Source organism: Leuciscus leuciscus, assembly GCF_965113295.1.
Source record: "Leuciscus leuciscus genome assembly, chromosome: 1".
Lineage (NCBI taxonomy): Eukaryota > Metazoa > Chordata > Actinopteri > Cypriniformes > Leuciscidae > Leuciscus > Leuciscus leuciscus.
The window spans coordinates 29,116,781-29,142,984 of record NC_138725.1 but is presented as its reverse complement, the minus strand read 5'-3'; the positions used below and the strand labels follow the sequence as shown (position 1 = coordinate 29,142,984).

General features: G+C 37.6%; 1 protein-coding gene across 6 annotated transcripts in view; it reads left to right on the top strand.

The window, feature by feature from the left end:
* The window catches only part of LOC309499953 (uncharacterized protein), a 58,597-nt gene that overhangs the window by 10,881 nt on the left and 21,512 nt on the right, over positions 1-26,204 (top strand). For 4 of the 6 annotated variants that reach the window (XM_082171520.1, XM_082171515.1, XM_082171517.1 and 1 more), the window contains one exon: positions 15,653-17,051. The exons of 1 other annotated variant lie outside the window; for it this stretch is intronic. In XM_082171520.1, the coding sequence (XP_082027646.1) occupies positions 15,658-17,051 (1,394 nt within the window). In that variant the 5' untranslated portion in view covers positions 15,653-15,657. The remainder of the gene's footprint in view (positions 1-15,652; positions 17,052-26,204) is intronic. One more of the 6 variants, XM_082171519.1, reaches the window with a different exon arrangement.

The window sequence follows — 26,204 nt, the reverse complement described above, 5'->3', positions numbered from 1 at the left end:
TTTTTATGATTTATTTATATTTTTTATGATACATACAGGGTGAAAAGAAAATAAGTAAACAACCAAACAAATAAATAAACAGGTATAAGTCAAGTCACCTTCATTTATATAGCGCTTTTAACAATATAAATAGTTTCAAAGCCACTTTACAGTGATAACAGGAAATTAAAGTGCCAGAGATTGTTTTTGCTTTATAGCAGCTCTAGAATAAAGTTATTGTCCAGCTAAAGTTAGTTTGATTTATTCACTTCCGTTGCAAAGATCATTAGTTATTAACTTAGGGGCCGCTTATACGACAAGGCTTTGGTCACTTTAAAAAAAAAAAAAAAAGAATACAGTTGATAACAGTTACAAATACATCTGACTAAAGTTAATTAGAAACAAACAATCCTTCACTTGATAAAGGTTTGGCCATTTGCTTTGTGAAACACACACACACAAATCATGGACATTATTCAAAAAGATTAAATGATCCAGAAAAAATAGTCACGCTCATATTATTCAGTCAAAAATTAGTGCATTGGAAATTAATTTCATCTAGTGGAAGCTCATTTTTGAGATATCAACCTCAAATTTGGTGCAACCTCAAAACTGCTTGTTTTGTTTCGTTGATTTTTCTCACAGTTTTAGAGTATTTTTTTTAATACACAGTAAATTCCCCAGTGTTGGAGTAACACTGAAGCAGTGTTAAAGTTAATTAAATAATTAAGTGATTCATTAACTGATGATTAGGTATTAGTGATGAACACCTGCTGTTAACAAGCAGAATCACTGAAGAAAAGAGAAACATAAGAACTACAACTGACTTCCAGCCACAGTCTCAGAGGCCGTTTACACAACACCGTCTTCAACTAAAAACGTAAAACTTTTTAAAGGGGTCATATTATGCCATTTTTGTACAAGCTAATATGATTCTTCAGGGTCTAAAATAAAAGTTTGTAATATACTTTAATTAAAAATTCTCATTAGTATTGTCTCATTTTACCTGGTGGTCAAAAACAGCTGTTTTCAGCACGCCGTTTAAGAGCATGTTTGAGCATATATATATATACATATATATATATATATATATATATATATATATATATATATATATATATATATATATATATATATATATATATACAGTGGTGTAGTGGTAAAAAAAGAGGTGGGTAAACTATAAATTCTGGTGGACCACGACGTGGTCACCCGGTAAGGTGGCCCACTGCCTACCGGTATGTGTATCCTGATGACATCGCTATAGGCTATCATTTGATGGTACTACCAAGGTGTTGTAGTATAACCATCAGGACGTCGGTGATGTGTAAACTGAATTTGGCAACAATACATTGAATTACAGTGCAGTTATTTAATATTTTTAAAAAAAATTATACATTTACAATTGTATATTAAATTAAAAATATATTTTTTTCCAAAATAAGTGTTGTAGTATAACCATCAGGACAGCAGTGATGTGCGAACTGAATTTGGCAACAATACAGTGAATTACAGTGCAGTTATTGAATATTTTTCATAAATAATAATCATAAAAATTATGCAAAAAGATATAAAATAAGTGTTGTAGTATAACCATCAGGACAGCAGTGATGTGTGAACTTATTTTGATGACACTATAGTGTGTGACAGTGAAGTTATTGACTGTTTTCGGGTTTTGCACTTTGCAGACGGTCCCTTCGGATCTGTCTCTCTGCCGCCTGAGCATAGAGATCAATGTATTTTGTCCACTGTGAGGGAAAGCTTGTTTTGAGAAAAAATAGGTTGTAGCTGCTTGTCTACATTACTACGATTAAAAAGAGGTGTTATTTGTGTAGTAACAACGTTTAGCTCACGAGTTATTGACCCGGGAAGTTCGAATCTGTGAATTTATTGCCAACTTTACTCAACTCGGCGAGTTGCGCTCTCTGCTCCATGTTTGCGCGCTGCGCGTTCTGCTCTGTAACGGCCCAAATGCTCGAATCATGTGCCGATCGGCGATCACGCACTGGAAAAGCAAAGTCCGCTCAAATAACGTGAAATTTAGAGGTGGATAAACGCACTTTGGAGGTGGGCAAACGCTATTTCCAAATTTTGGGAGGTGCGTAAACGGCGTTTACGTGCGTTTAGCCTCCACTACATCCCTGTGTATATATATCACATATTTATATCAAACTCTTATGAGACCTTTTTGTAGGCCATCATTTTGGAATGAACCAGCTGTTATTAATTTCCACTGACGGGGCTGGATTGCTTTTTAATTACTGTAAGTTTTCAGCAGTTGTCTTGGCTTTTCATGCCTTTTTGCGCCTCCCTTTCTTCATGTGTTCAATACTTTTTCTCTGTGTCATTTCACATTATTACACATAACTTAATTTCTGAACTTATCTTTGTTTTTTTCTTTGTATGTATGGCTTACTTGGGTTGTTACCAACATCTGGTGAAAATTTCATGTCAATAGCACCTTTGGAAATATATTTACTGAGAAAAATGATGACGTGTTCAATACTTATTTCCCCCTCTGTATCTTTTCAAAATGTATACATTTGCTCTTAATTTCATGTTATCCTCTCCATAATGTACTTTAGAAACTAAATCTACTCATTGGGGATTCTTGCTTTCTCCAAAAATTATTGCATTAAAAGCTGTAATTCTCAGCATTATAAACAAGTATACATCTTTATATCTTTATTAAGTAGCATAGATCCTATACCCAAAACTATATTTTGTATCTTTATTTAATTTCTTAAAAAATAAATCTTCCCTGAATTAGGCTACTTCTTGTTCACTGAAGTACTTCTGTTCGCTAGAAGTTCACTGCAACTTATCCAACATCCTAGATAAATTATTATAATTAGAAGATATTTCTAGTGTTGTAAAATATTGCATATTAATTTTCCAAGCAAAATGTATATTTTAGTCAGAATTTTTGCGCTCCTATTTGGCGCGCATGCGCGCAGCAGCGCTCGTTCAATATGAAGATTAGCAGTAAAATGGATACATTTGCTCGACTTTCTAACATTTACAGATGGATAATATAACTGTAAAATGTAAGTTTTACACTGAGGGGGGAAAAAAACATGTCACAAACGCATAAAACAGCACAAAATATACGCTGTTTGATGGTGGATCGATTTGATCCACGATCGACCTCTAGGGTTGCTTCAGAAACACGTTTAATTGGGACTCCATTGACTTCCATTGTAGGAAAAAAAAAAAAAATCTATGGAAGTCAATGGGGTCCATCAACTGTTTGGTTACCAACATTTTTCAAAATTTCTTCTTTTGTGTTCAGCAGAAAAAAGAAATTTATACAGGTTTGAAAAAACTTGAGGGTGAGTAAATGATGACAGAATTTTCATTTTTGGGCAAACTATCCCTTTAAACTTCCCGCGAACTCCGTTTGCTCCGGAAGCACGAGAAGAATGTCCCGCTCCCAAAGGACACGTGCGGCGCTTCTTTTCTCGGCAACACAAAGAGAACCATTTTGCAAGTATTAGTTTATTGAACTTTTAATGTGATTTGATTCCTTGTTGTCTCTCAAGGTTCACCTTGTCTGTGATTTTGCCATACTGTGATCATCTCGGTGATCTCTCATCTCCTCGCCCTCTCTCTCTCTCTCTCTCTCTCTCTCTCTCTCATCCACTTTTACTCTCTCTCCCACTCTCCCACCTCTCTTCATTCGTGTTTGTTTGTTTTGTTTTTGTTTTTTTTTATCCTTTGCGTGTAACTGTAGTTTGATGTATTATTAGTTCAATCATTAACCCCCTGAGGTCGGCATTATCGTCGGCGATACCAGCTCGCTTTTTTTTTTATCAGTGTAAAAGAAACTCATAAATACTCTGTTGACTTTGATTTTCCATAGGAGTTTCATACATCAATCGATTCTGTTAAATGTGTATTATTTTTGTGTATACTCACAATAAAAACAAAGTGTTGTGCTTTTTGCCAAATAAAGAAAAATAAACACGAAGCGAGTTCTGCCTTTTCTCTGCCAGTGAAGTCCATTCTGAAACGCGTCCGAAAATGAACAACTCAGCGAATACTCAGTCAAACAGACATACAGACACACAGGCATGAAGCTTGAATTCTCTTCTTTTAAATGAAGTAATTTATATAAAAAACAAATATTCTCATCTTGTGAAATCTGTATTAAAAGAGAGCGATTCCAGTCGAGCTCATTACAGCTAATTCAAATGTAATGTGACCCCGCCCACGGAGAGCGCGCGCTATTCAAACGCAAATGATTGAGGCAATCCACGCAAACCTGTGAATGCCCCCATTTCAGCTCGAGAAAACACAAGTTTATTCAGATCATTACACCGTCTTGCAGCGCTGTGAGGAATAATAATAATGGAAAATGTACCTCAGAAGTGCGGGTATATCGAGGAGCGAGCTGAGGAATACTGTAATACGTTTTTTTTCCTTCTCACGTGAATCGGGTTTCTGTGTATGAATGAATGAACGGCAGAGATGCGCGCTGTTTACCGCAGCTCGCAAAAAGACTTTTTAAAAATTTAAATCGCGTATGTGAATGAATGATGATGTTTTAGCAAACTGTATTGCTATACTGAGATGAGTAAAAATCGACTGAAATATGTTGAAATAAAATGTAGGCTATTTGTATAAGCAACGTATTAAACTGCAAATTAACATTTATATGCCCTAATATTTCATAAAAACAACGTTACAGTCAGGCGAAATATGAAAGACAACATTTTGTTGACTAGATTTGGGTACAGTTTTTACTTTTACTGTAGAATATACTGCCACATCAAATAACAGGGTTCCCGCGGGGTCTTAAAAAGTCTTAAAATGTCTTAAATTCTGAACTTTAAATTTAAGGCCTTAAAACGTCTTAAAGGGATACTTCACCGTTTTTTCATATTAAACTATGTTATTCCCTTAACTAAGACGAGTTGATACATACCTCTATCGTCTCAGTGCGTGCACTAAATCCCTCTGTCTTGCGGCGAAACTTTGTTAGCCCAGTTCATTTAATATGGGCCAAGCAGAGAAGATACCAAACACCTCCACGTTTTCCCTATTTAAATACAGTTACTCGCGAAGTGTAACTCGACCTAGGACGGTGACACAAAACAAAACGTTGCGCTTTTCTAAGCGTGTAAAATGGATAACTATTTTGTATGGCGGAATACCATAGCATGTGCTTGTAGGCACTTCGACTTGGCGCAGTAATATCTTCACTCGTGAAAAATCCTCTCACCGGCCCCCGCTCCCTCTAGTGAAGATATTACTGCGCCAAGTCGAAGTGCTTACAAGCACTTGCTATGGTATTCCGCCATACAAAATAGTTATCCATTTTACACGCTTAGAAAAGCGCAACGTTTTGTTTTGTGTCACCGTCCTAGGTCGAGTTACACTTCGCGAGTAACTGTATTTAAATAGGGAAAACGTGGAGGTGTTTGGTATCTTCTCTGCTTGGCCCATATTAAATTAACTGGGCTAACAAAGTTTCGCCGCAAGACAGAGGGATTTAGTGCACGCACTGAGACGATAGAGGTATGTATCAACTCGTCTTAGTTAAGGGAATAACATAGTTTAATATGAAAAAACGGTGAAGTATCCCTTTAAAAACAGCCAGATTTTCATCCGCGGTCTTAAATTTCATTTAGTCAGGTCTTAAAAAAGATTTTACCCTCGTTCATTTCCAGAAACGCTGGCCGCAGAAAGTTATTACAAAGTAGCAATAAGTATCGAAGTCGCTCGCCAAGAGGCAGTTCACATATCGCGTCTTTTTCGCGCTCAAGTTCATTCAAATGAAGGCGCGCGGTAAGCGCGCTTATGACTGAAGCGACGTGCTCGGTTTTTTGTCACTAAACCATTTTTTATAAAAAGAATGAGTCAAAAAAGATAAATTAAAGTCTGAAATATGTGAGGTTTATCTTTTTATAAAAACCTTTTTTGTCAACTTTATTTGAACTTGTACATGTTAGTATATAACATGTTGCAAGACACTTTTAAAATCTGGCTATCATTTTTAATCGTATTATTTTAATGTTTATGTTAGTGCGTATTGATGCTAATTTTATTTGTTATTTGCTGTTTTTCGACATAAAACTTGGTGAATAGATTTCATTGTGTAGTATTAGTACTTTTTTAACAGGATTCTGTGATAAGTGATAATTTTTGGCACTATAATAATTAAATGAGATGTTCATGCCATTTCATCTCTAGTTCTGATCAACTATGATCAACTAAAATCAACTAATTATGTTTTTTTTACAGTAGGCCTATAATATGCAAAGTACAATTTTCTATAAAAAAAATTATATCTGATTCTGTTCTTTTCTCTGACACGCGTTGTTGGGTCTGGAAGGTTACTAATGTGATTGCTTTATCTGTAAATTAAGTTAATGCTTTTTCAATTACTGAATTCATTGAAATAAAATTAATTCTTTGATTTGAATATTTTTTGGCAATGCGTCGTGTAGGTCTTAAATTTAAATCTTTATGGTCTTAATGTCTTAAAAAGTTCTTAAATTTGACTAATTGAAACCTGCAGGAACCCTGAAATAAGCTTTTGTTTAGCAATTTCTATATACAGTATATGCTATTTTTGTCAAAAATAAAGTCATCAACTAAGATGTTAGCTGTTCCAATGTTGGCTATATTCAAACTAATGAATACATAGATAAAATGTAGGCCTATAATCTTTTTTTTTTTTTTTTGCAAAGAAAGAGTACACTTGAAATATTGTTGAAATTGTAATTATTGTTTTAATTGTAACCTTTTTAATAAAATAGCAAAACATATTTACAAGATAGATGTAAGCAAAATCTTAAATGGTCAATATAAGTCTTCTTCTAAATATATCTTTTGTCCTTGCATTGTGGCTCAGTCAGTGTCACACCTGAATGCATGGCTCATCATGCAGAGTGGGTGGGACATTGTATTCTCAGGTGTAAACCACTCCTCGTTCACGCCCCCCTCGCATATTTGACTTTACATCAATTTAAATCAATGTATTGTTTTATGTGAACGATAAAGCAAGACTATTTTCACATAATTTTGAAGCCAGAACTCGAAGCGACAACATCCATTAGTCAAAAGTCTTATTGACACATATTTATTATGAGTTTTGTGGTCTTATTTCAGCAACTTTCATTTTTATTTTTTTCAATAACCACGCATAAACATTCTCTTAAAACTTCAAAAATATACATGCATGGTGATCACATATTATGGTAGCCCTGTTTGTGTTATATAGAGTGAATTTACACCTTTGCCATTATCATGTTTATAAATAACTGAAAAAAGCACAAATGTCAGAGCATGTCAGAACACCTCCAGGGCCCAGAAAACCGCTCAGACTCCAGAGGGTTAAAATTCATTATATCCTCGATTGACTGTCTGCTGCTCACATTACGAAAGTCCCTGAAATGTTTGATCCAAGCTACAAAGCTTTACAATTTGTTACTATTTCAGTAATCTAAATTTTATAAGGACATGAGAGTAATTTTCATGGCCAGAAATGAACTTTCCTTGAATTATAAGAAGTGATAACTTTATTGAGAAATTGATAAGTTAATCTTACGGCCGTTTACTGGACAAACAACTGTTCGATAATTACATTAATTTCCAGTAAAAGTTATTATGATAATTGATCTGAAGAATGGACTGTTGATATATTAATGATTAAATTATAATGCATTGTGATGTGTTATTGATATATACAATTGATCTATTTTTCAGCTTCAATAATTTTAATGTAACTGTAATATATTATATATATATATATATATATTAGTTGTGGGCCGTTATCGGCGTTAACGTGCTGCGTTAACGCGAGACTCTTATCGCGCGATAAAAAAAATATCGCCGTTAATCTATTCTCCAAGTTGGGTTGGGAGATGGCTCTATACTACACAAGCTATGATGACGCAATCTACCCGCGGCCGCGAGGTAAACCCGGCTGCAACGCATATTCGTCGTCATCTTAAGTAAACACGGCTGAAAGTGAAAGCTGGTGAAAAAGATCGGTGCAACATCCATTATTTGGACTTGGTTCGGGTTTAAGCCGTCAGACGAGCAGCAGCAAACTATATACAGAGTGTGTGGGGTAACAGTTCGGTAAGTTAACACACGACTAATCCGTTCGACCACCTCAAATTCAAAACGAAACATGATATCACTGAATACCAGCGCACGCGTATTATTCCCATTCCAATATATCTTAGTGGTGTAGCACATAATCTCGATTTTAAGAATCGTTGTTGTGTTTCTTTTTAACTGAAAAGACATCAGTTAGACAATATTCTCATTTTAAATTTGGGGTTTCATAAGCTCCAAGCCATAATAAACATTAGACCTACTTAACCCTCTGGGGTCTGGGCTGTTTTTGGGGCCCTTGAGATGTTCTGACATGCCCTGACATTTGTGCTTTTTTCAGTTGCATATAAACATATTAATGGCAAAGGTGTAAATTCACTCTATATAGCACAAACAGGGCTACCATAATATGTGAGCCACGTGCATGTACATGTTTTCATTTTTGAGAGAATAATGTTTATGCATGGTTATTGAAAAAACTAAAAACTAAAATTTCTGAAATAAGGCCACAAAACACATAGTAAATATGTGTCAATAAGACTTTTGACTAATGGATGTCCTCGCCTAGAGTTTTTTCTTCAAAATTATGTGAAAATAGTCTTGCTTTATCGTTCACATAAAACCATACATTGATTTAAATTGATGTAAAACAGGTTTAGCTTGGAAAGCCAATATGCGAGGGGGGCGTGAACGAGGAGTGGTTTACACCTTAGAATACAGTGTCCCACCCACTCTGCATAATGATGAGCCATTCACTCAGGTGTGGCACAGTGACTGAGCCACAATGCAAGGACAAAAGATATATTTAGAAGAAGACTTATATTGACCATTTAAGATTTTGCTTACATCTATCTTGTAAATATGTTTTGCTATTTTATTAAAAAGGTTACAATTACAACAATAATTACAATTTCAACAATATTTCAAGTGTACTCTTTCTTTGTAAAAAAAAAAATGATTATAGGCCTACATTTTATCTATGTATTCATTAGTTTGAATATAGTCAACATTGGAACAGCTAACATCTTAGTTGATGACTTTATTTTTGACAAAAATAGATTTAGAAATTGCTAAACAAAAGCTTATTTGACGTGGCAGTATATTCTACAGTAAAAACTGTACCCAAATCTAGTCAACAAGATGTTGTCTTTCATATTTTGCCTGACTGTAACATTGTTTTCATGAAATATATTGTTAATTTGCAGTTTAATACGTTGCTTATACAAATAGCCTACATTTTATTTCAACATATTTCAACATTTTTACTCATCTCAGTATAGCAATACAGTTTGCTAAAACATCATCATTCATTCACACACGCAATTTAAATTTAACTTCTGGCAAAGATGAAGTTGACGATAGGCTATTGACTCGCGATCTTCGCAGTAGGCTAGTGAACGGAGAAATGCACATTTATTAGGCTACATAGTTTTTTGTTTTGATCTTTAAATCCAGGAAATTTTTTTAATGAAAAAATTATTAAAATGAAGATACAATTGATACAAAACGAAATTCGTTTTAAAGAAAGGATTTGTAGTTTCTGTTTTGAGGTCTCTGTGAAAGTTTGAAAGTCTTTTAGTGCACTTTCAGAGCGCTCGCGTCCAAAATGGAGAACTGTCACGTAATATTGTTTTTTCCTCATAAATGCGAACACGAAAAATAAAAGACAAAAGACTTTTAAGTAAAACTTACTCCGAAATTGTGTCCTCGGCGGAATTCGCTCTTCAAAATGCTGCCGTTCGTAGTCTGAGTTACAATCTTCCTCTGAGGAAAAAACCCGGTATCATGCATTCTTCCTCGCTGTCCAGAATCATCTGAAGGGCGTCTTTACTGGAGAAGCGTGCCATACTCAAAACGCGATAAACTATCAGTAAGTCTGATGAAGAAACCTATCTTATGAATAGCGCGCTCTGCGAGTGGGTGTGAACTCATTTCAGGGGGCGTTTACCTTATTTTGCATATCACCTCAGCACATTATCTTATGAATAGCGCGCTCTGCGAGAGGGCGTGAACTAATTACAGATAATTAGATGAGACGGGAGAAACTGTACTTCACTTTAGTTTCATACAGATTACATTGCAGGAGAATATTTGTTTTGAATGTGAACTGTTTTATTTAAAAGTAGAAATTTAAAGCTTTCTTTAGACGCATGTTTCATGGTTGTGTGATAAGTATTCGCTGAGTTTTCCAGACTTGTTTCAGAAAGATTTTTGCGGAGACAGAGTGAGCTGAAAGCGCACCCTGTTTATTTTATTTATTTAAAAATAAAAACAAGGTTTTGATGTTAATGTGAGTGTACACAAAAAAAAGAAGACCCTCTATAGTTTATAATCATGTATTTATTTTATTTATATGACCATAAATGACAGATTTTTTTAAGTTTATGTTGCTGCTATGTGAAAAAAATCCAGCAAAACGCGTGGGCGCGTTTCTCGACCTCAGAGGGTTAAGTCTCTGCAGCTAGTGTACTTAAATTTTATTTATCTGCAAAATTATGTTGTATACTTACAGTTTTGCACAATATATGTTCTCAAAACTACATACACCCTTTAAAAAAAAATACATTTAGCAGTTGTTTAGCATGGGTCTGTGTAATCTGTTCTGAAATGGTTTTATTATAATATACTGTGTATCGTTATCGCAAGAGGCTGCAATGTATATCACAATATAGATTTTAGGCCATATCGCCCATCCCTAATTGATAGCCTATAGTAGTTGATAATAACATAGGCCTACCTAATGTTGCCTATGGACGGTAACAGTACAGTAGTAACCTTTTACAGTCTATGAGTAGAACAGCTTTCTCAAGCAGTTTGTGATGCATTTTGGAAACAGGAGATGAGCCCCTGTGCTGCGTTCCAGTCCAAAATTGTCATGCCCTTCACTCGCTAACTTCCCTTCGTCTCGTTCACTCGGATGTACGTCATTGCGAGTGCCCACTTCTGGCGGAAACTGCAATGGGCTGAACTAGAACGTCCTAAGCCCTTGATCACTTGGAATCAGCTGTGGAGTTGATTTATTATTTAAATTTTTTTCCCTTTAATAATTTGTTTAATGCAGCATCCAAATGTTTATAGGTGTGTTTGGGTTGTTTTAAATTTAAAACATTATAATTAATATATCATAGAGTTGTCTGTGTGGTGGTGATTAGACGAGATATGTGGTGACGTCACAATCGTACTGCATTGTGGGACATATAGGTGCCTGAAGTGTACATTTGAAGCAGACTCGCTCCCTCGGTCAAAATCGAGGGAACGAGGGTCTGTCCATATAAACTTCCCTCGTCCACTTCACGAAGTGGAACGCACTTCAAAATGGCGGCAGGGATTCCCCCAAGGGGAAGTGCTTAGGGAAGTTCGCAAGTGCGTGTCTAAAAGTGGACTGGAACGCAGCCCTGGTCTAATGCGCCACCTGGCTTGAGAAACCCGTTCTCAAAGACTTACTTTTATAGTCATTATTTGGGTAGCACACATATTCTGAATGCCTTCGGCAGAATTCAAATGAGCCATTTTAATCTAGATTAATCTAGATTAATTTCAAAATTAATCTAGATTAATCTAGATTAAAAAAATTAATCTATGCCCACCTCTAATATATATATATATATATATATATATATATATATATATATATACAGGGCCTGAAATTAACACCCGACCACGCGCCAAATGCGGGTGAATTTTGCAATTGGCGGGTAAAACTGTCAATCTACCTGCCACATTGGCGGGTAGCCAATGAGAATTGAGTGATTCATTAGTTGTTGGGTTTTTTTGCGTCTGTTTTTTTATTTATTTATTTTTTAAGTCCGCGACGTAAAATACAATGTTTTGGATGTGCGAGTAACAGTATTAAACTGTTGGTGAGATGGGATGAGATGAGATTAAAGCAAAGCTTTAGTTGGTTATGGTACATGGTACAATGGTACGTTGGTTATGGTACGTTGTTATGTACAACATGGTACGTTGGTTATGGTACAATGACAGTTACACAGATGTGTGTGCGTGTGTATGTTGAGTTGGGAACCAGTGAGAAAATGTCTGGTACCCGGTAACTTTACCAGTAATATTCATATTAATTTAGTTCTGCTTAACGGTTCAATTGACTTTGATTAATATGCGCGAGTGAGAGAGCGCAAGACAGCGCTCGACGTGTTGTTTGAAGACGTGAGAGTGCGCGCGCGCGGCCGGGGCTCTCTCTGCTCGTTATCGCCCTGTCAGGCGCAGCAGTCATTCTATTCTACATCACTTACCGATCAAATACGGCTTTGGCGGGACAAAAATCGAGACGGCTTTGGCGGGACAAAAATCTTCGGCCGCCCCAAAAATTTAAATGCAGGAAAACTCCTGACAATGCTCGTAAGCGTTTGCTGCGCTGTTTCTTACCTTGCTTTACGTTGACTTTACTAGTTCCAGCTTCACCGTCACCGCTTTTTTTTTTAATATATATATTTGTTTAGAAAACCTCTATTTTCTTCTTCTCTTTTCTTTCCTCTTCTGAGAACCGGACTTGTGCTGACCGGACATTTTGAGCGTACTGAACTTCAAATTAAATGACAACATCAAATTTTGATCAGTGGCCAAACCATTTTTGTCTTGGGTGTGGGGGGCCCCAGTTCTGGTGAGGGTGGGGACATGTCAAAAAGTAGTGGGGACATGTCAAGGAGACCAGACCTCATAAAGATGCAGCAGCAGTGGAGGAAGAGGAGTGCATCTGCTCCTTTTTTGTGGACTCTCAGATTAGCAGCAGTCAGTATATATGAATATGACATATGACTATGTCTGTGACAAAACAAGTCAATGAATAAAAAGATGCAGCACTTAAATGTGTATTCTTACAAGTTAAAGAACAATGTTTGTGTGATTTCTATTTTTCACCTTTATGAGGCAAAAACAAAACAAAAAACTGGCTGGTAAAAAGTTACTGTGGCAGGTGGATTTTTAAATCCACCTGCCACAGTGGCTGGTGGTCAAAAAAGTTAACTTCAGGCCCTGTATATATATATATATATATATATATGAATCATCCCTGATTAATTATTACAATTCTGGACCATTATTTTAAAGTGAAAAAGTGTTTTTCACTTTAACCCTCTGGGGTCTGAGTGGTTTTTGGGGTCCTTGAGATGTTCTGACATGCCCTGACATTTGTGCTTTTTTCAGTTGCTTATAAACATATTAATGGCAAAGGTATAATTACACTCTATTTAGCACAAACAGGGCTACCATAATATGTGAGCAACATGCATGTACATGTTTGTATTTTTGAGAGAATAATGTTTATGCATGGTTATTGAAAAAACTAAAAACTAAAGTTTCTGAAATAAGGCCACAAAACACATACTAAATATGTGACAATAAGACTTTTGACTAATTGATGTCATTGCCTTGAGTTTTTTCTTCAAAATGATGTGAAAATCATCCTGCCCTTATCATTCACATAACACAATACATTGATTTAAATCTTGTAAAACACTTTTTGTTTGTAAAGACAATATGTGCAAGGGGTGTCAACCATTCAACAGCATCATGCATATGTAGTGGTTCACACCTGAGGAGACAATGGGGCCCGCATACTTAATGAGCCATTCATTCAGGTGTGTCACCTATAGCCACAAGAAAGAATGCAAGAGCAATATATGTATATATATATATATATATATATATATATATATATATATATATATATATATATATATATATATATATATATATATACCAAATTGGTTCACAGTTGGAAACATTTCAATTTTTTTTTTTTTTTGGCACAAATTTTGCTTGCAAATTGTATAATATCCAAGGAAAACATGTCTAGTAATTGTGCAGTTAATTCTCATACTGTATTTTCAGTTTTGGAATATGTATCCTCTCCCCAAATTTGTCAATAATAAAACACAATAAAAATTATTTAAAGAAAAGGCTTATATTTACCTTTTAAAATTTGTTTACATCTACCTTGTAAATATATATTTTTTTTATTAAAAAGGTTACAATTACAACAACAATTGAAGTGTAATCTTTCTTTGTAAAAACTAAAGTATACATTTTATCATATATATTTCAAAGTTAAGGATTCATTACTTCGAATATAGCCTACATTGACAAAACATACTATATTTAACATATTAGCAAAAATTGGCAAACAAAAGCTTATTTGAGGTGGCAGATATTTTACAGTAAAAATGTGTAATCTATCCAAAACTAATCAACGAAATGTTGTCTTTCATATGTCTGTAACATCGGTCTTTCGTTTTTATTATAAGGAATATAAATGTTAATTTGCTATTTAATACGTTGCTTATACAAATACATTTTATTTCAACACATTTCAGTTGTGGTAAACAGCGCATCGCTGCCGTTCATTCATTCACACAGAAACGCGATTTACTTGAGAATGAAAGAAAACTTACTACAGTATTCCATCCGTTGCTCCTCGAAATACCAGCACTTCTGAGGTACGTTTTCCATTATTATTATTCCTCACAGCGCTGCGAGACAGTGTAGACAACTACACTTATCATCTGAATAAACTTGATGTGTTTTCTCGAGCTGATATGTGGGCGTTCACAGTTTGTATGGGATCGTCTCAGTCATTTGCGTTTGAATAGCGCGCGCTCTCCGTGGGCGGGGCCGATTATAACGTAATGAGATGAGATGAGCTCGACTGGAATCGCTCTCTTTTAATACAGATTTCACAAGATGAGAATATTTGTTTTTTATATAAATTACTTCATTTAAAAGAAGAGAATTCAAGCCTGTGTCTTTGTATGCCTGTTTGACTGAGTATTCGCTCAGTTATTGTTCATTTTAACTTGTAGAACTACTCATTAGTCCTTCATTACTTCCTGCATAGTTACTTATTAATGACGGACCATTATTATAAAGTGTTACCAAATATTTTTATTTCAAAATGGATCTCTGTGTTATTTTGAATGTAGCCTAATAAACAACAGCTCTTGAATTAAAATGTTATGGCACTGTTGTATACTGTATGTTTAGTGTGATTATTACGTTAGATAATTGTGTCATTGATCAAATATTTTTAATAGTTCTCTTGACAGAAACATGGGATTTGTGCCTATAATGTTTTAAAAGTAATAATTGGAAGATCTATGTTCCTCATTCATGGAGATTTTCAGGACATGCATAATTAATTTATAAAATCTCATCAAAATGATGGGAATATTTTAGGGCTCAGTTTATGTCCTTTGACTTTATAATAGTATTTCTCTCTTTGAATTTGGATGTTGTCACGCATTGGTTAAAGCGATGAAGAATGCAGGATCTTAATTGCAGCAGAATTTATTTAAACAAACTCTAAATCTCACAAACTGGATCAAAAGAAACATGAACAGAACAACCAAACATATAGCAACGACAACAGACAAGGAACAGACTGAAACACATTGCTTAAATACACAGAACAGAAGACTGGAAAGCGAGACACAGCTTGGACAAATGAACTCATAACTAATTAACAAGACAGGGATTAAAACAGAGAGACACGTGGGCAAACTGGGTGTCACAGGCAAACATAACATGAACACAAACACTAAACGTGACAGATGTACTGGAAATGCAATTCAACTTTTTTCTTTAATTTCAGAGCTAATGGAAGAGAGCAAGGAGAGTGAAGAACTGAGTGAAGTGGTGGAGGAGAGTGAAGAACTGAGTGAAGTGGAGGAGGAGAGTGAAGAACTGAGTGAAGTGGAGGAGGAACATCATGTCAAATCTGGAGAAAAACATTTGAGTCGCTCAAAGACTAAAAAGACATTTTTAAAGAAAAGAAGAGCCAAGAAATCTTTCATCTGCACTCAGTGTGGAAAGAGTTTAATAAGCAAACATAAGCTTGAGATTCACATGAGAATCCACACTGGAGAGAAGCCGTTCTCATGTGATCAATGTGGGAAGATATTCGGCCAATCAGGACACCTTAAAAGACACATGAGAGTTCACACCGGAAAGAAGCCGTTCACATGTGATGAGTGTGGAAAATCATTTTTTAGGTTATCAAGTCTGAAGAGACACCTGACAGTTCATACGAAGGAGAAGCCACATTCATGTTCTGTGTGTGAAAAGTGTTTTTCACTGCCGTATAGTTTACAATTACACCAGAAAATACATACTGGTGTGAGAGAGTACATGTGCTTTGAGTGTGAGAAGACTTTTATGACAGCGAAATGTTTAAAACTGCACCAGAGGATTCACACTGGAGAAAAACCTTACAAATGTTCACACTGTGACAAGAGATTCAGTCAATCATCATCTCTGAAAACACATGAGAAGATCCACAGCGGAGAAAAACCTTACAAGTGTTCACACTGTGACAAGAGATTCATTCAGTCATCATCTCTGAAATCACATGAGAAGATCCACAGCGGAGAGAAGCCGCACACGTGTGATCAGTGTGGACAGAGTTTCACACACAAACAAAGTCTTGGGATTCACATGAGAGTTCACACTGGAGAGAAGCCGTTCTCATGTGATCAATGTGGGAAGATATTCGGCCAATCAGGACACCTTAAAAATCACATGAGGATCCACACTGGAGAGAAGCCGTTCACATGTGATCAGTGCGGCAAAACATTTCTCAGGGCATCAAACCTGAAGTCACACCTGACAGTTCATACGAAGGAGAAGCCACATTCATGTTCTGTGTGTGGAAAGAGTTTTTCATGGCTGCAAAGTTTACATACACATCAGAAAATACACACTGGTGTGAGAGAGTACATGTGCTTTGAGTGTGAGAAGACTTTTATTACAGCGCAATGTTTAAAACTGCACCAGAGGATTCACACTGGAGAAAAACCTTACAAGTGTTCACACTGTGACAAGAGATTCAGTCAGCCAGCAAATCTGAAAACACATGAGAGGAGGATCCACAGCAGAGAGAAGCCGCACACGTGTGATCAGTGTGGAAAGAGTTTCTCTATTAAAAGTCAGCTGAAGATACACATGAAGATCCATACAGTGGAGAAACCACATCATCACAGTCTGAGATCACGGTAAGAAGTTCATCTTTATGTGCTGAGAAACAAAATCTCTTCTGTGTAAGTTAGTCACAGTCAAATCTCTCCTCTCCACCTATAGTTGGCGCTGTTTCACTGTGGCTGCTGTTGAATCATCCAGGTTGTGAATGAGGCCGACACCTGATGTGATTGTAAAGCGCTTGGTGTGTACAGTAGTAAATAGTAGCGCTATATCAATTCCTCATTCATTCATTCGTTTCTTAACAGCCACGATGAGCAACAGACATTTTGTTCTTTGATTGGTTTCTATTAACTCGTGTTCAACCAAACATGAATGTGTGATATAAAAAAAAAATCTGTCTGATTTTAACATGTGATTTATCTGTTCAGAGCAATGCAAAATCACTCTCTGACAATATACAGCAGCGCTGTGCAACTTTGTTTCTGACACTGCTTATTATGGTGAAGATAAAACGTCAAACAGTATTTTCATGTTTTCTAACAGCAGTTCATGTTTTTGTATTTGCTCTGGTGCTTATCAAGAATACAGAGACGAGAAGCTTCCAGATTCTTCCTCTGTTAATGTTAGAAAGGTGTTGTAAATGATGTGATTGCTTACAGATTACATGTCAAGTATGCGCCATCTAGAGTTTCATGACCAAACTAGAGATTTATAACACAAATCATCTTCATGATATTAAAATAGATCATAATTGTGCACAGCAGTTGTTGACCAGATTTGATGAGATTAAAATGACTATTGAACTCATCAGTGATCTTGACTTTGAGCTTCACTTTTCATTTCACATTTGTCTCTCATTTGAAATCTCACTTGATTTAATGTTTCTTTTAGACCTGATGGACGTGAACAAAAAATCTGTCTCCTGCCCTCAGTGTAAAAAACGCTTCACATGAAAATCAAGTCTGAAGATTCACAGGAGAGTTCACACTGGGAAGAAGCGGCTCAGGCTTTCGCTCTGAAATCACATCTACTCTCATTCTGAAGAAAGACCATTTAACTGTGATCAGTGCGGTAAACAGTTTCATTGAGCATCAGTCCTGAAGAAACACTTGAAGATTCACACAAAGGAGAAGATTCATTAGTAATATTACAGCAGAAAAGACACGGCGGTGTGTGTTTCAGTGCTGGAAGGCCTTTACTGCGGATGATAGAAAGAGATGAACTGAAAGAGCATCAGAAAATTCACCCTGGAAAAACCTTTGGAGGCAAAGTTCAGGAGCTGAAGAAGAGGCCTTAACACTTTTAATAGAGACATGAATCTTATATTAATTTTTAACTCGTTCTTCATTGTTTTTCATTAGAACATCTAGTTTCTCTTCCACTTCTACTCTTCCATGGAAACGCAAGATATACATTCATGTATCTTTGAAACTGGACACTTTTCTTCTCTTCTTCTCTTGAGATGCTTTGGCTTTTATAAGTCAGTAAAGAGAGAGATCTGTCTAATTCGCTTTCACTTTTTCTTAATGTTTGTATTTGCTTCATGTAATATTGATTAAACTCTTTACTCATTTTATCAACATCTCATTGTTATTGTCCTTTTTTAATTTTCTGCTGATTCTGCTTGAATTAAGAGCAATTTCTTCATTTTAGTTCTGAAATTCATGAAGTATCCTGATATGATTGCTTTTTGCGCTTTCCATGTTTTAAACTTCTCAACAGAGCGTTTAAATGCTTAACTAAATTATATTTCACTGCACACATGACTGACATTGAATGAGTTTGCTGTTTGTCTACATTATTAAAGGAGAACTCGGTAATTCTAGCGAACTGTAGTCACTTCTTCACTGATTTTCCGTTTTGTTGTCGCATTTTTTCCCCACGAGCTCCCCCTACAGCTGTGGGGGGGGGGGCGTATATGTCACAACACGGTCGTAAAAAGCTCACTTGCGGCGGCCTCCTCCCCCTCTCTACCGCTGCTCATGTGCGTTTGTTTTGATCGGAGCAAGCCAACTGTATCGTGTGGAGCTATGTCTACCGAGGTGGGTAATCTGGTAATACATCATACATGCGTGTGTGTTTATGTTGAATTGCCGTAAAGCAATTCGTGTTTCGCGCTCGTTCTCATTCTCGCTTCTCATGAGACTTCCCATTTCTATCTTGCCGGGACGGTAGTCCCCAAGTTGCAAGGTTGGTTTTCCGCCTGGGAACGCTGGGGGGAGCGGGAAAGTCACCAATATCACTAGAACAGGTTGTTTAACCATCCAAATGATTTCTAGACAGTTTTATTAAGTTAAAAAAGTTACCAAGTTCTCCTTTAACAGTTTCACCCTTGATATCCAGTATCATATATACATTTCAAAGAGTTTGTTCTAGTCAGTTTGAGGTTTTATTCACACCATGAGGCTTCATGAAGTCAGAACAATTACTTTGAACTTTAAACAACACCTGGGGCCTCATGTACAAAGACTTGCGTTAAATTCATACTAAAACATTCATACTAACACAAAAAAAAAAAAAAAAAAAACAGATGAATCACTGCGTACAAAGGATCCCACGCATATTCTCTTTGTACATCCCAATTTACGTACAATTGAGCGCACATGCACAAGCACAAGCACAACACCCCACCCAGTCTCCTCCCTTAATTAAATCAATTTAAATATGGCAATGAGTCCACTTTGGCAAAAGAAAGCAGTAAGAAAATGGCTAAAGCAAGCTGCAAGAAACAAAGCTTTACAGAAAGTGATTTGGAGGTGCTACTATCTACGGAGACCCTGAGGGGACCTTTGCAAAAAAAATTATAATACGGACTTTCGCATGAGCACGCAAAACTATTGCGTGCGCACGAGAAACTATCGTGTGCCCACGAGAAACTTTTTGCGTGCGCACGAGAAAGTTTCGCGTGCGCACGCGTTACAATTTCCGGTTTGGTTATAGTGTCATTACTACAAATGTGGGAAAAGGGATGAGATGAGAGTGTGCTTGGAGCATGCCTCCAGAGATTTGTCTTATTATAGGGAGTTTGCATGAACTGACAGAGCGAGCATTTGACGGCATAATTAAAAAATGTTGGTAGACCCGGGATTCGAACACGAAAACGAAAGGCTTGTGAATCTGCCACTAGGCCACAGGGGAAGACACATTGGCATTCAGCTAGCGCGAATATTATTCACGCTGGCATTTGTCTGCAGGAGTGCGTGTAGCACAACAGGCTCACTCACTGCAATATTTGCCAGAATGTGTGACGAGTGGATAACGGCCCGGCGTAGCGGGACTAAATCACTCTTTTCTTCTTTCGCCAGTGACGCACGGGGACCGTAGAAACGGTGTTAGGTTGCAGGCGAGCGGTTACTACGCGCTCGCTGATTGCACAAATGCACACCTGCAGTTGCCCTCAGGGAACTGGCAGAGCGAAGCATTTGGCGGCATAAATATATGGAGCCCCGGTCTCCTGTGCGAAAAGCCTATGATTCCACCACTGAGCCAAAGGGGGAAATCTTTTGAATGCGCTGAGCATATAAGAGAGCGTCAATATGTATTCTTCGGTGTTTGCTGGCAGGCGTGCGTGTTAAGAAACACACTCGCTTGCTGCAATAAGACATTCCCAGTTGCCTGTTCAGGGAACTGAGAAATGTGAGAGAAAGAGGGCTTCCTTTATAGAGCTAGGCCACGTCCGTTTCGACGGGACGCGGCGCAGAGGGCGCGAAGCTTCCTCATTGGCCTGTCGTCACCTCAGGCCTCGCTCGATAGGCTGATGCAGTTGCCGCAGAGCAGCCAATGGCGAGCGAGCCGTCTCGCCTATGGCTGTGTGCTGCTGCAACGCACATTACAATAATTCAAAATTATAAGGATAATTTTTATGCTTCAGTGTTTCGTGAAAAGAGGCCTTTTCCCGTAGCGTTTGTACAAACGCAGTACGAGAGACCTCTCGTAAGAGAACTGTGAAGATCTCAGCAGAGGAGGATTAAACAACTCCACAAACAGAATTTTCTGCAGAAGCAGGTGAAGGCGATTTACTACTAATCAAGGAACCGGCTTTACTAACGAGAGGCGCATATCAATGTCATGCGATATATCGCCCAGCCCTAATAGACATATGACAGAAATAAAGTCAGTCTGGTTAGTAATAAGTGAAGCTGGTAATTCTGTTTGTGGAGTTGTTTAATCCTCCTCTGCTGAGATCTTCACAGATTTAATGTCTTTTTATCTTCATCTGATTTAATTTAAGGCTGTGGCTGAAGTCAGTTGTAGTTCTGTTTCTCTTTCCTTCAGTGATTCTGCTTGTTAACAACAACAGGTGTTCATCACTAATGCTCAATTATCACTCAATTGATCACTTAATTGTCTCATTAACTTTAACACTGCTTCAGTGTTACTTTAACACCATGTAGAGTGGGACCATATGTGCTCTGAGCAGTGTTGATTTAACACTGGGGAATTTACTGTGGGGTGTAGTCCAATCCAGCCGTTCGGTGTAGTCAACTTCTGTTAAATAAAATATCTCGCTTGGCATTGAACTTTGAGCTTTATAATTTTACAGATATTATTTATACTCTAACAACAACATTACACACTAACTAAAGTTTGAAACATGGGATCACGAAGAACGGGACCTTTAAACTATGTTTTACTTCTGATACAAACATTTAGATTAAATATGCCATTCAAATTAATGTTAACACTTAAACATGAAATCATTACTGAGAAGTTACAACATTTTTTTTATTTTCAATCAATAGAAATATTTGTTGTGGATGCAATGTTTTTGAACACTTTTCCTGTGGCGTGCTGTGTTTTAATGTTTTAACGACAGAGATAATTGCTTATCATGATAATAGCAGATTGTCTGAGAAAATCAGAGAAAAGAAGACTTCCACACTTCTACCATCACTCACACACATCATCAACTCATCCCTCCATACTGGCACCTTCCCTACAGCATTCAAGCAGGCTCGGGTTACTCCACTGCTCAAAAAACCAACGCTAAACACATCACTTGTAGACAACTACAGACCTATCTCTCTCCTACCATTCATTGCGAAGACACTTGAAAGAGCTGTCTTCAACCAACTAACATCCTTCTTGTCTCTAAACAACCAGCTGGATGTCAACCAATCTGGCTTCAAGAAAGGACATTCAACAGAGACTGCATTACTGTCAGTCACAGAAGCCCTACGGATCGCAAAAGCTGCTTCCAAATCTTCAGTCCTCATTCTCCTGGATCTGTCTGCCGCCTTCGACACGGTGAATCATCAGATCCTTATGTCCACCCTCTCATCACTGGGCATCACAGGAACTTCACTCCACTGGTTTGAGTCCTATCTCACAGGTAGGTCCTTCAAGGTCGCATGGAGAGGTGAGGTATCCAGAGCACATCAACTGACCACAGGGGTTCCCCAGGGTTCAGTTCTTGGTCCCCTCCTCTTCTCCATCTACACCACATCACTGGGACACATCATACAGGCACACGGTTTTTCCTACCACTGCTATGCTGATGACACGCAGCTCTTCCTCTCCTTTCAACCAGATGATCCCACAGTAGCTGCACGGGTCTCAAGCTGTCTGGCGGACATCTCCACATGGATGAAGGAACATCACCTGCAGCTCAACCTGGCAAAGACTGAGCTTCTCGTCCTCCCTGCCAATCCGTCTGTACAGCACGACTTCACCATCCAGCTAGAGTCATCATTAATCACCCCATCAAGATCGGTCAGAAATCTTGGAGTAACGTTTGATGACCAGCTGACCTTCACAGATCACATTTCAAAGACAGCTCGATCATGCAGGTTTGCACTGCACAACATCAGGAAAATCAGGCCTTTCCTAACTGAGCATGCAACACAACTCATCGCCCAGGCCCTGGTCATCTCTAGGCTTGACTACTGCAATGCTCTTCTGGCTGGACTTCCAGCATGTGCAACCAAACCACTACAGATGATCCAGAATGCTGCAGCTCGTCTTGTCTTCAACGAGCCCAAGAGGGCCCACGTCACTCCTCTGTTCATCTCTCTGCACTGGCTACCTCTCGCTGCTCGCATCAAGTTCAAGGCACTGACGCTTGCTTACAGAACTATCACAGGCTCAGCTCCCTCCTACTTTCACTCACTCCTACGAGTCTACATCCCTACCAGACACCTACGATCGGTCAACGAGCGACGTCTCGTGGTTCCATCACAGAAAGCCACAAAATCACTTTCCAGAACATTCTCATTCACAGTTCCATGCTGGTGGAATGCTCTCCCCACCCTCATCCGGAATGCAGAGTCCCTGACAACATTCAAAAGACAGCTGGAAACCAATCTCTTCCGTGAGCACTTAACCTTATAGAAAAAAATAAAAAAATAAAAAAAAATAAAAAAAAATTCCTTTCCCTTTGTAACATTTGGAAATTTGTTTTCCTTTCCCTTTGTAACATTTGGAAATTTGTTTTCCTTTCCCTTTGTAACATCTGGAAATTCGTTTTCCTTTCCCTTTGTAACATCACTTATCAGGCTTATGCTACTCTGAATAATACCTGAACTTCGTACTTTGAGCACTTCTAGCGTTGTTGTTGCTTTTGCCTCTTTATGATGACTCGCTGAATTTTGTCCTAATTTGTAAGTCGCTTTGGAGAAAGGCGTCTGCTAAATGACTAAATGTAAATGTAAATGTAAAATAGTTTTGTGCAAATAATGCCCAAGGCCTATCTGTTTCCATAAAAAATATAAATCAATTAAAAATACAATTTGGCCAGTGGAAAAGATTGAGAAAACTTTCTCTGAAATGTATTTTACACTATTTGATTTATGTATTCAAAAACAAGGCATGGATCGGCTACATGATTTTTATTAATGTAATGTGTCTTGTACGTTAAACGTTATCATGTGGATGAATAATCATATGCAAATTATATGCAGATGAGGATCTGCATAGTAAAACTAGGCGTTGTAAGCTCCATATATGGTTATTTCAGGGTGGAGATGTACGCACAATCTTCCGCTGACTGGGATTTATAAAGTGAATTCTGCGCAGGTTCTGGCGTACGAACGGTTTTATAAGTCTGAATATTTTTTTGCCGTACGCCATTTTTGGCTTTCAGGCGCACATACACTTTTAGTAAGGATCCTACGCACAGTTACGCACCAGACCCCTGGTGGGTCTGACAACTGTACCCCCTTACAGTTGACACAAAAATATTTGTTCAAGTTTCCAACTTTTACCCGTCTAAACACAACTGCACAGCAAAATCCCAAAATCCCCAGTGTTAAATCAACACTGCTCAGAGCACATATGGTCCCACTCTACATGGTGTTAAAGTAACACTGAAGCAGTGTTAAAGTTAATGAGACAATTAAGTGATCAATTGAGTGATGATTGAGCATTAGTGATGAACACCTGTTGTTGTTAACAAGCAGAATCACTGAAGGAAAGAGAAACAGTACACAGCAAAAACTCCAGTGTTAAATGAACTCTCCTGGGAGTGTATATGAGTCCACACTCAAGAGTGTTAAAGTTAATGAGATAATTAAGTGATTCATTTAGTAATGATTGACTATTATTGAAGACACCTGATGTTAACAAGCAGAATCACTGAAGGAGAAAATCACAAATTGTAAGTTACCATTATGGAGATCAGTGTTTGCTTTAGTTGGGCTCTTGACCCTTAGATGTTTACTTAAATTTTTGCTTGTCTGCTGTTATTAATTTATAACAGTCAGATGAACAAAGAGACAATGTGATCTGATGGTGTTGGTTATGTTTAGACATAATGTTACAACATCATGTTGTAATCCAAAAAACGAAACTTATTGAGATAGTTTGGTTTAACTTGGTAATTACAGCAGCTCTGTGATTCTACATATGATTTTCAGTATTTTTCATATAATCCAAAATACTTAAAGGAACACTCCGACTTTTTGGGACCTTAGCTTATTCACAGTATCTCCCAGAGTTAGATAAATCCATACATACCTTTTTCATTTCTGTGCCTTCTGTAAGTGTTATTTGACGCACCCACCGCTAGCCTAGCTTAGCACAAAGACTGGATGTAAATGGATAATGGTAGCATACTAATCCCAATAAGTGACAAAATAATGCAAACATTTTCCTATTTACATGTTGTGATCTGTATAGTCACAGCGTGTACAAATAACAAGGCTATATGAGACAGAGACCATTTTTAATCGTATAAATACTGGGAACTATATTCTCACTAGGCGTAGGAGCACAGCTAACGTTACTTGGGCGGAGTGGCTACTTGGGCGGAGTGATTAGCGCAGCACACGAGACGCCCTGTTGATGGTTCCGTAAACAAAACAAACGTGACTAACGAGCTAGACGTGACTCGTGATCATGGCTGACTTTTAGGAATTGTCAGAGGAATTTTACTGTGTATCAAACCAAGATCCCGAACCATATAGTTTTGAGCCAGAATACACAGACGAGGAGTTACAAACTTTGGAAGCTGTTCATTAGCAAGTTGAATGTTACAGTCCTGAGAGTTACATTTAGCACCGCTCATTTGTTATTGAGCGATACAGTGTGTTCATGACAACACAATAATAACAATAAAGAGGATACACGGAGCCCCTATTCACGTAATAGTGTCACTACTAAGGTTACATTACATTAGCATGGCACTGTTACAGTATGGCTAATGTTAGTCATCTCAAAACATAACAGAACACTTACCGCAGCAACAGGTGATCCAATTTGTCCTGTCTTTATTATCGATGGGATGGCTGTATCCTTTAGCACACGTTTCATGGTCCGTGTGGCAACTTGCATTTTTTCAAAATAGTCGTCTATAGTAAAATGTTCAGAGCAAACGAAATACTTTGTGATGCTGTTTACAGGTGTGTTTGTAGCCATCGATTCATCAGGTCAGCGTTTTTGGTTGGAATTCTATGAAACATCATAGTATTACCTGGTCTCCCCTGTTTATTGTCGCAGCTCTTTACAATACAGCGAACGCCCATGATTGTAAACTATAAATTTACTCTCTAGTAATTGCTGACTCTATTACTCCAACTCTGAGCGAACTCTCTGCTCCTCACCACAGGGCGTCTCGTGTGCTGCGCTAATCACTCCGCCCAAGTAGCCACTCCGCCCAAGTAACGTTAGCTGTACTCCTACGCTTAGTGAGAATATAGTTCCCAGTATTTATACGATTAAAAATGGTCTCTGTCTCATATAGCCTTGTTATTTGTACACGCTGTGACTATACAGATCACAACATGTAAATA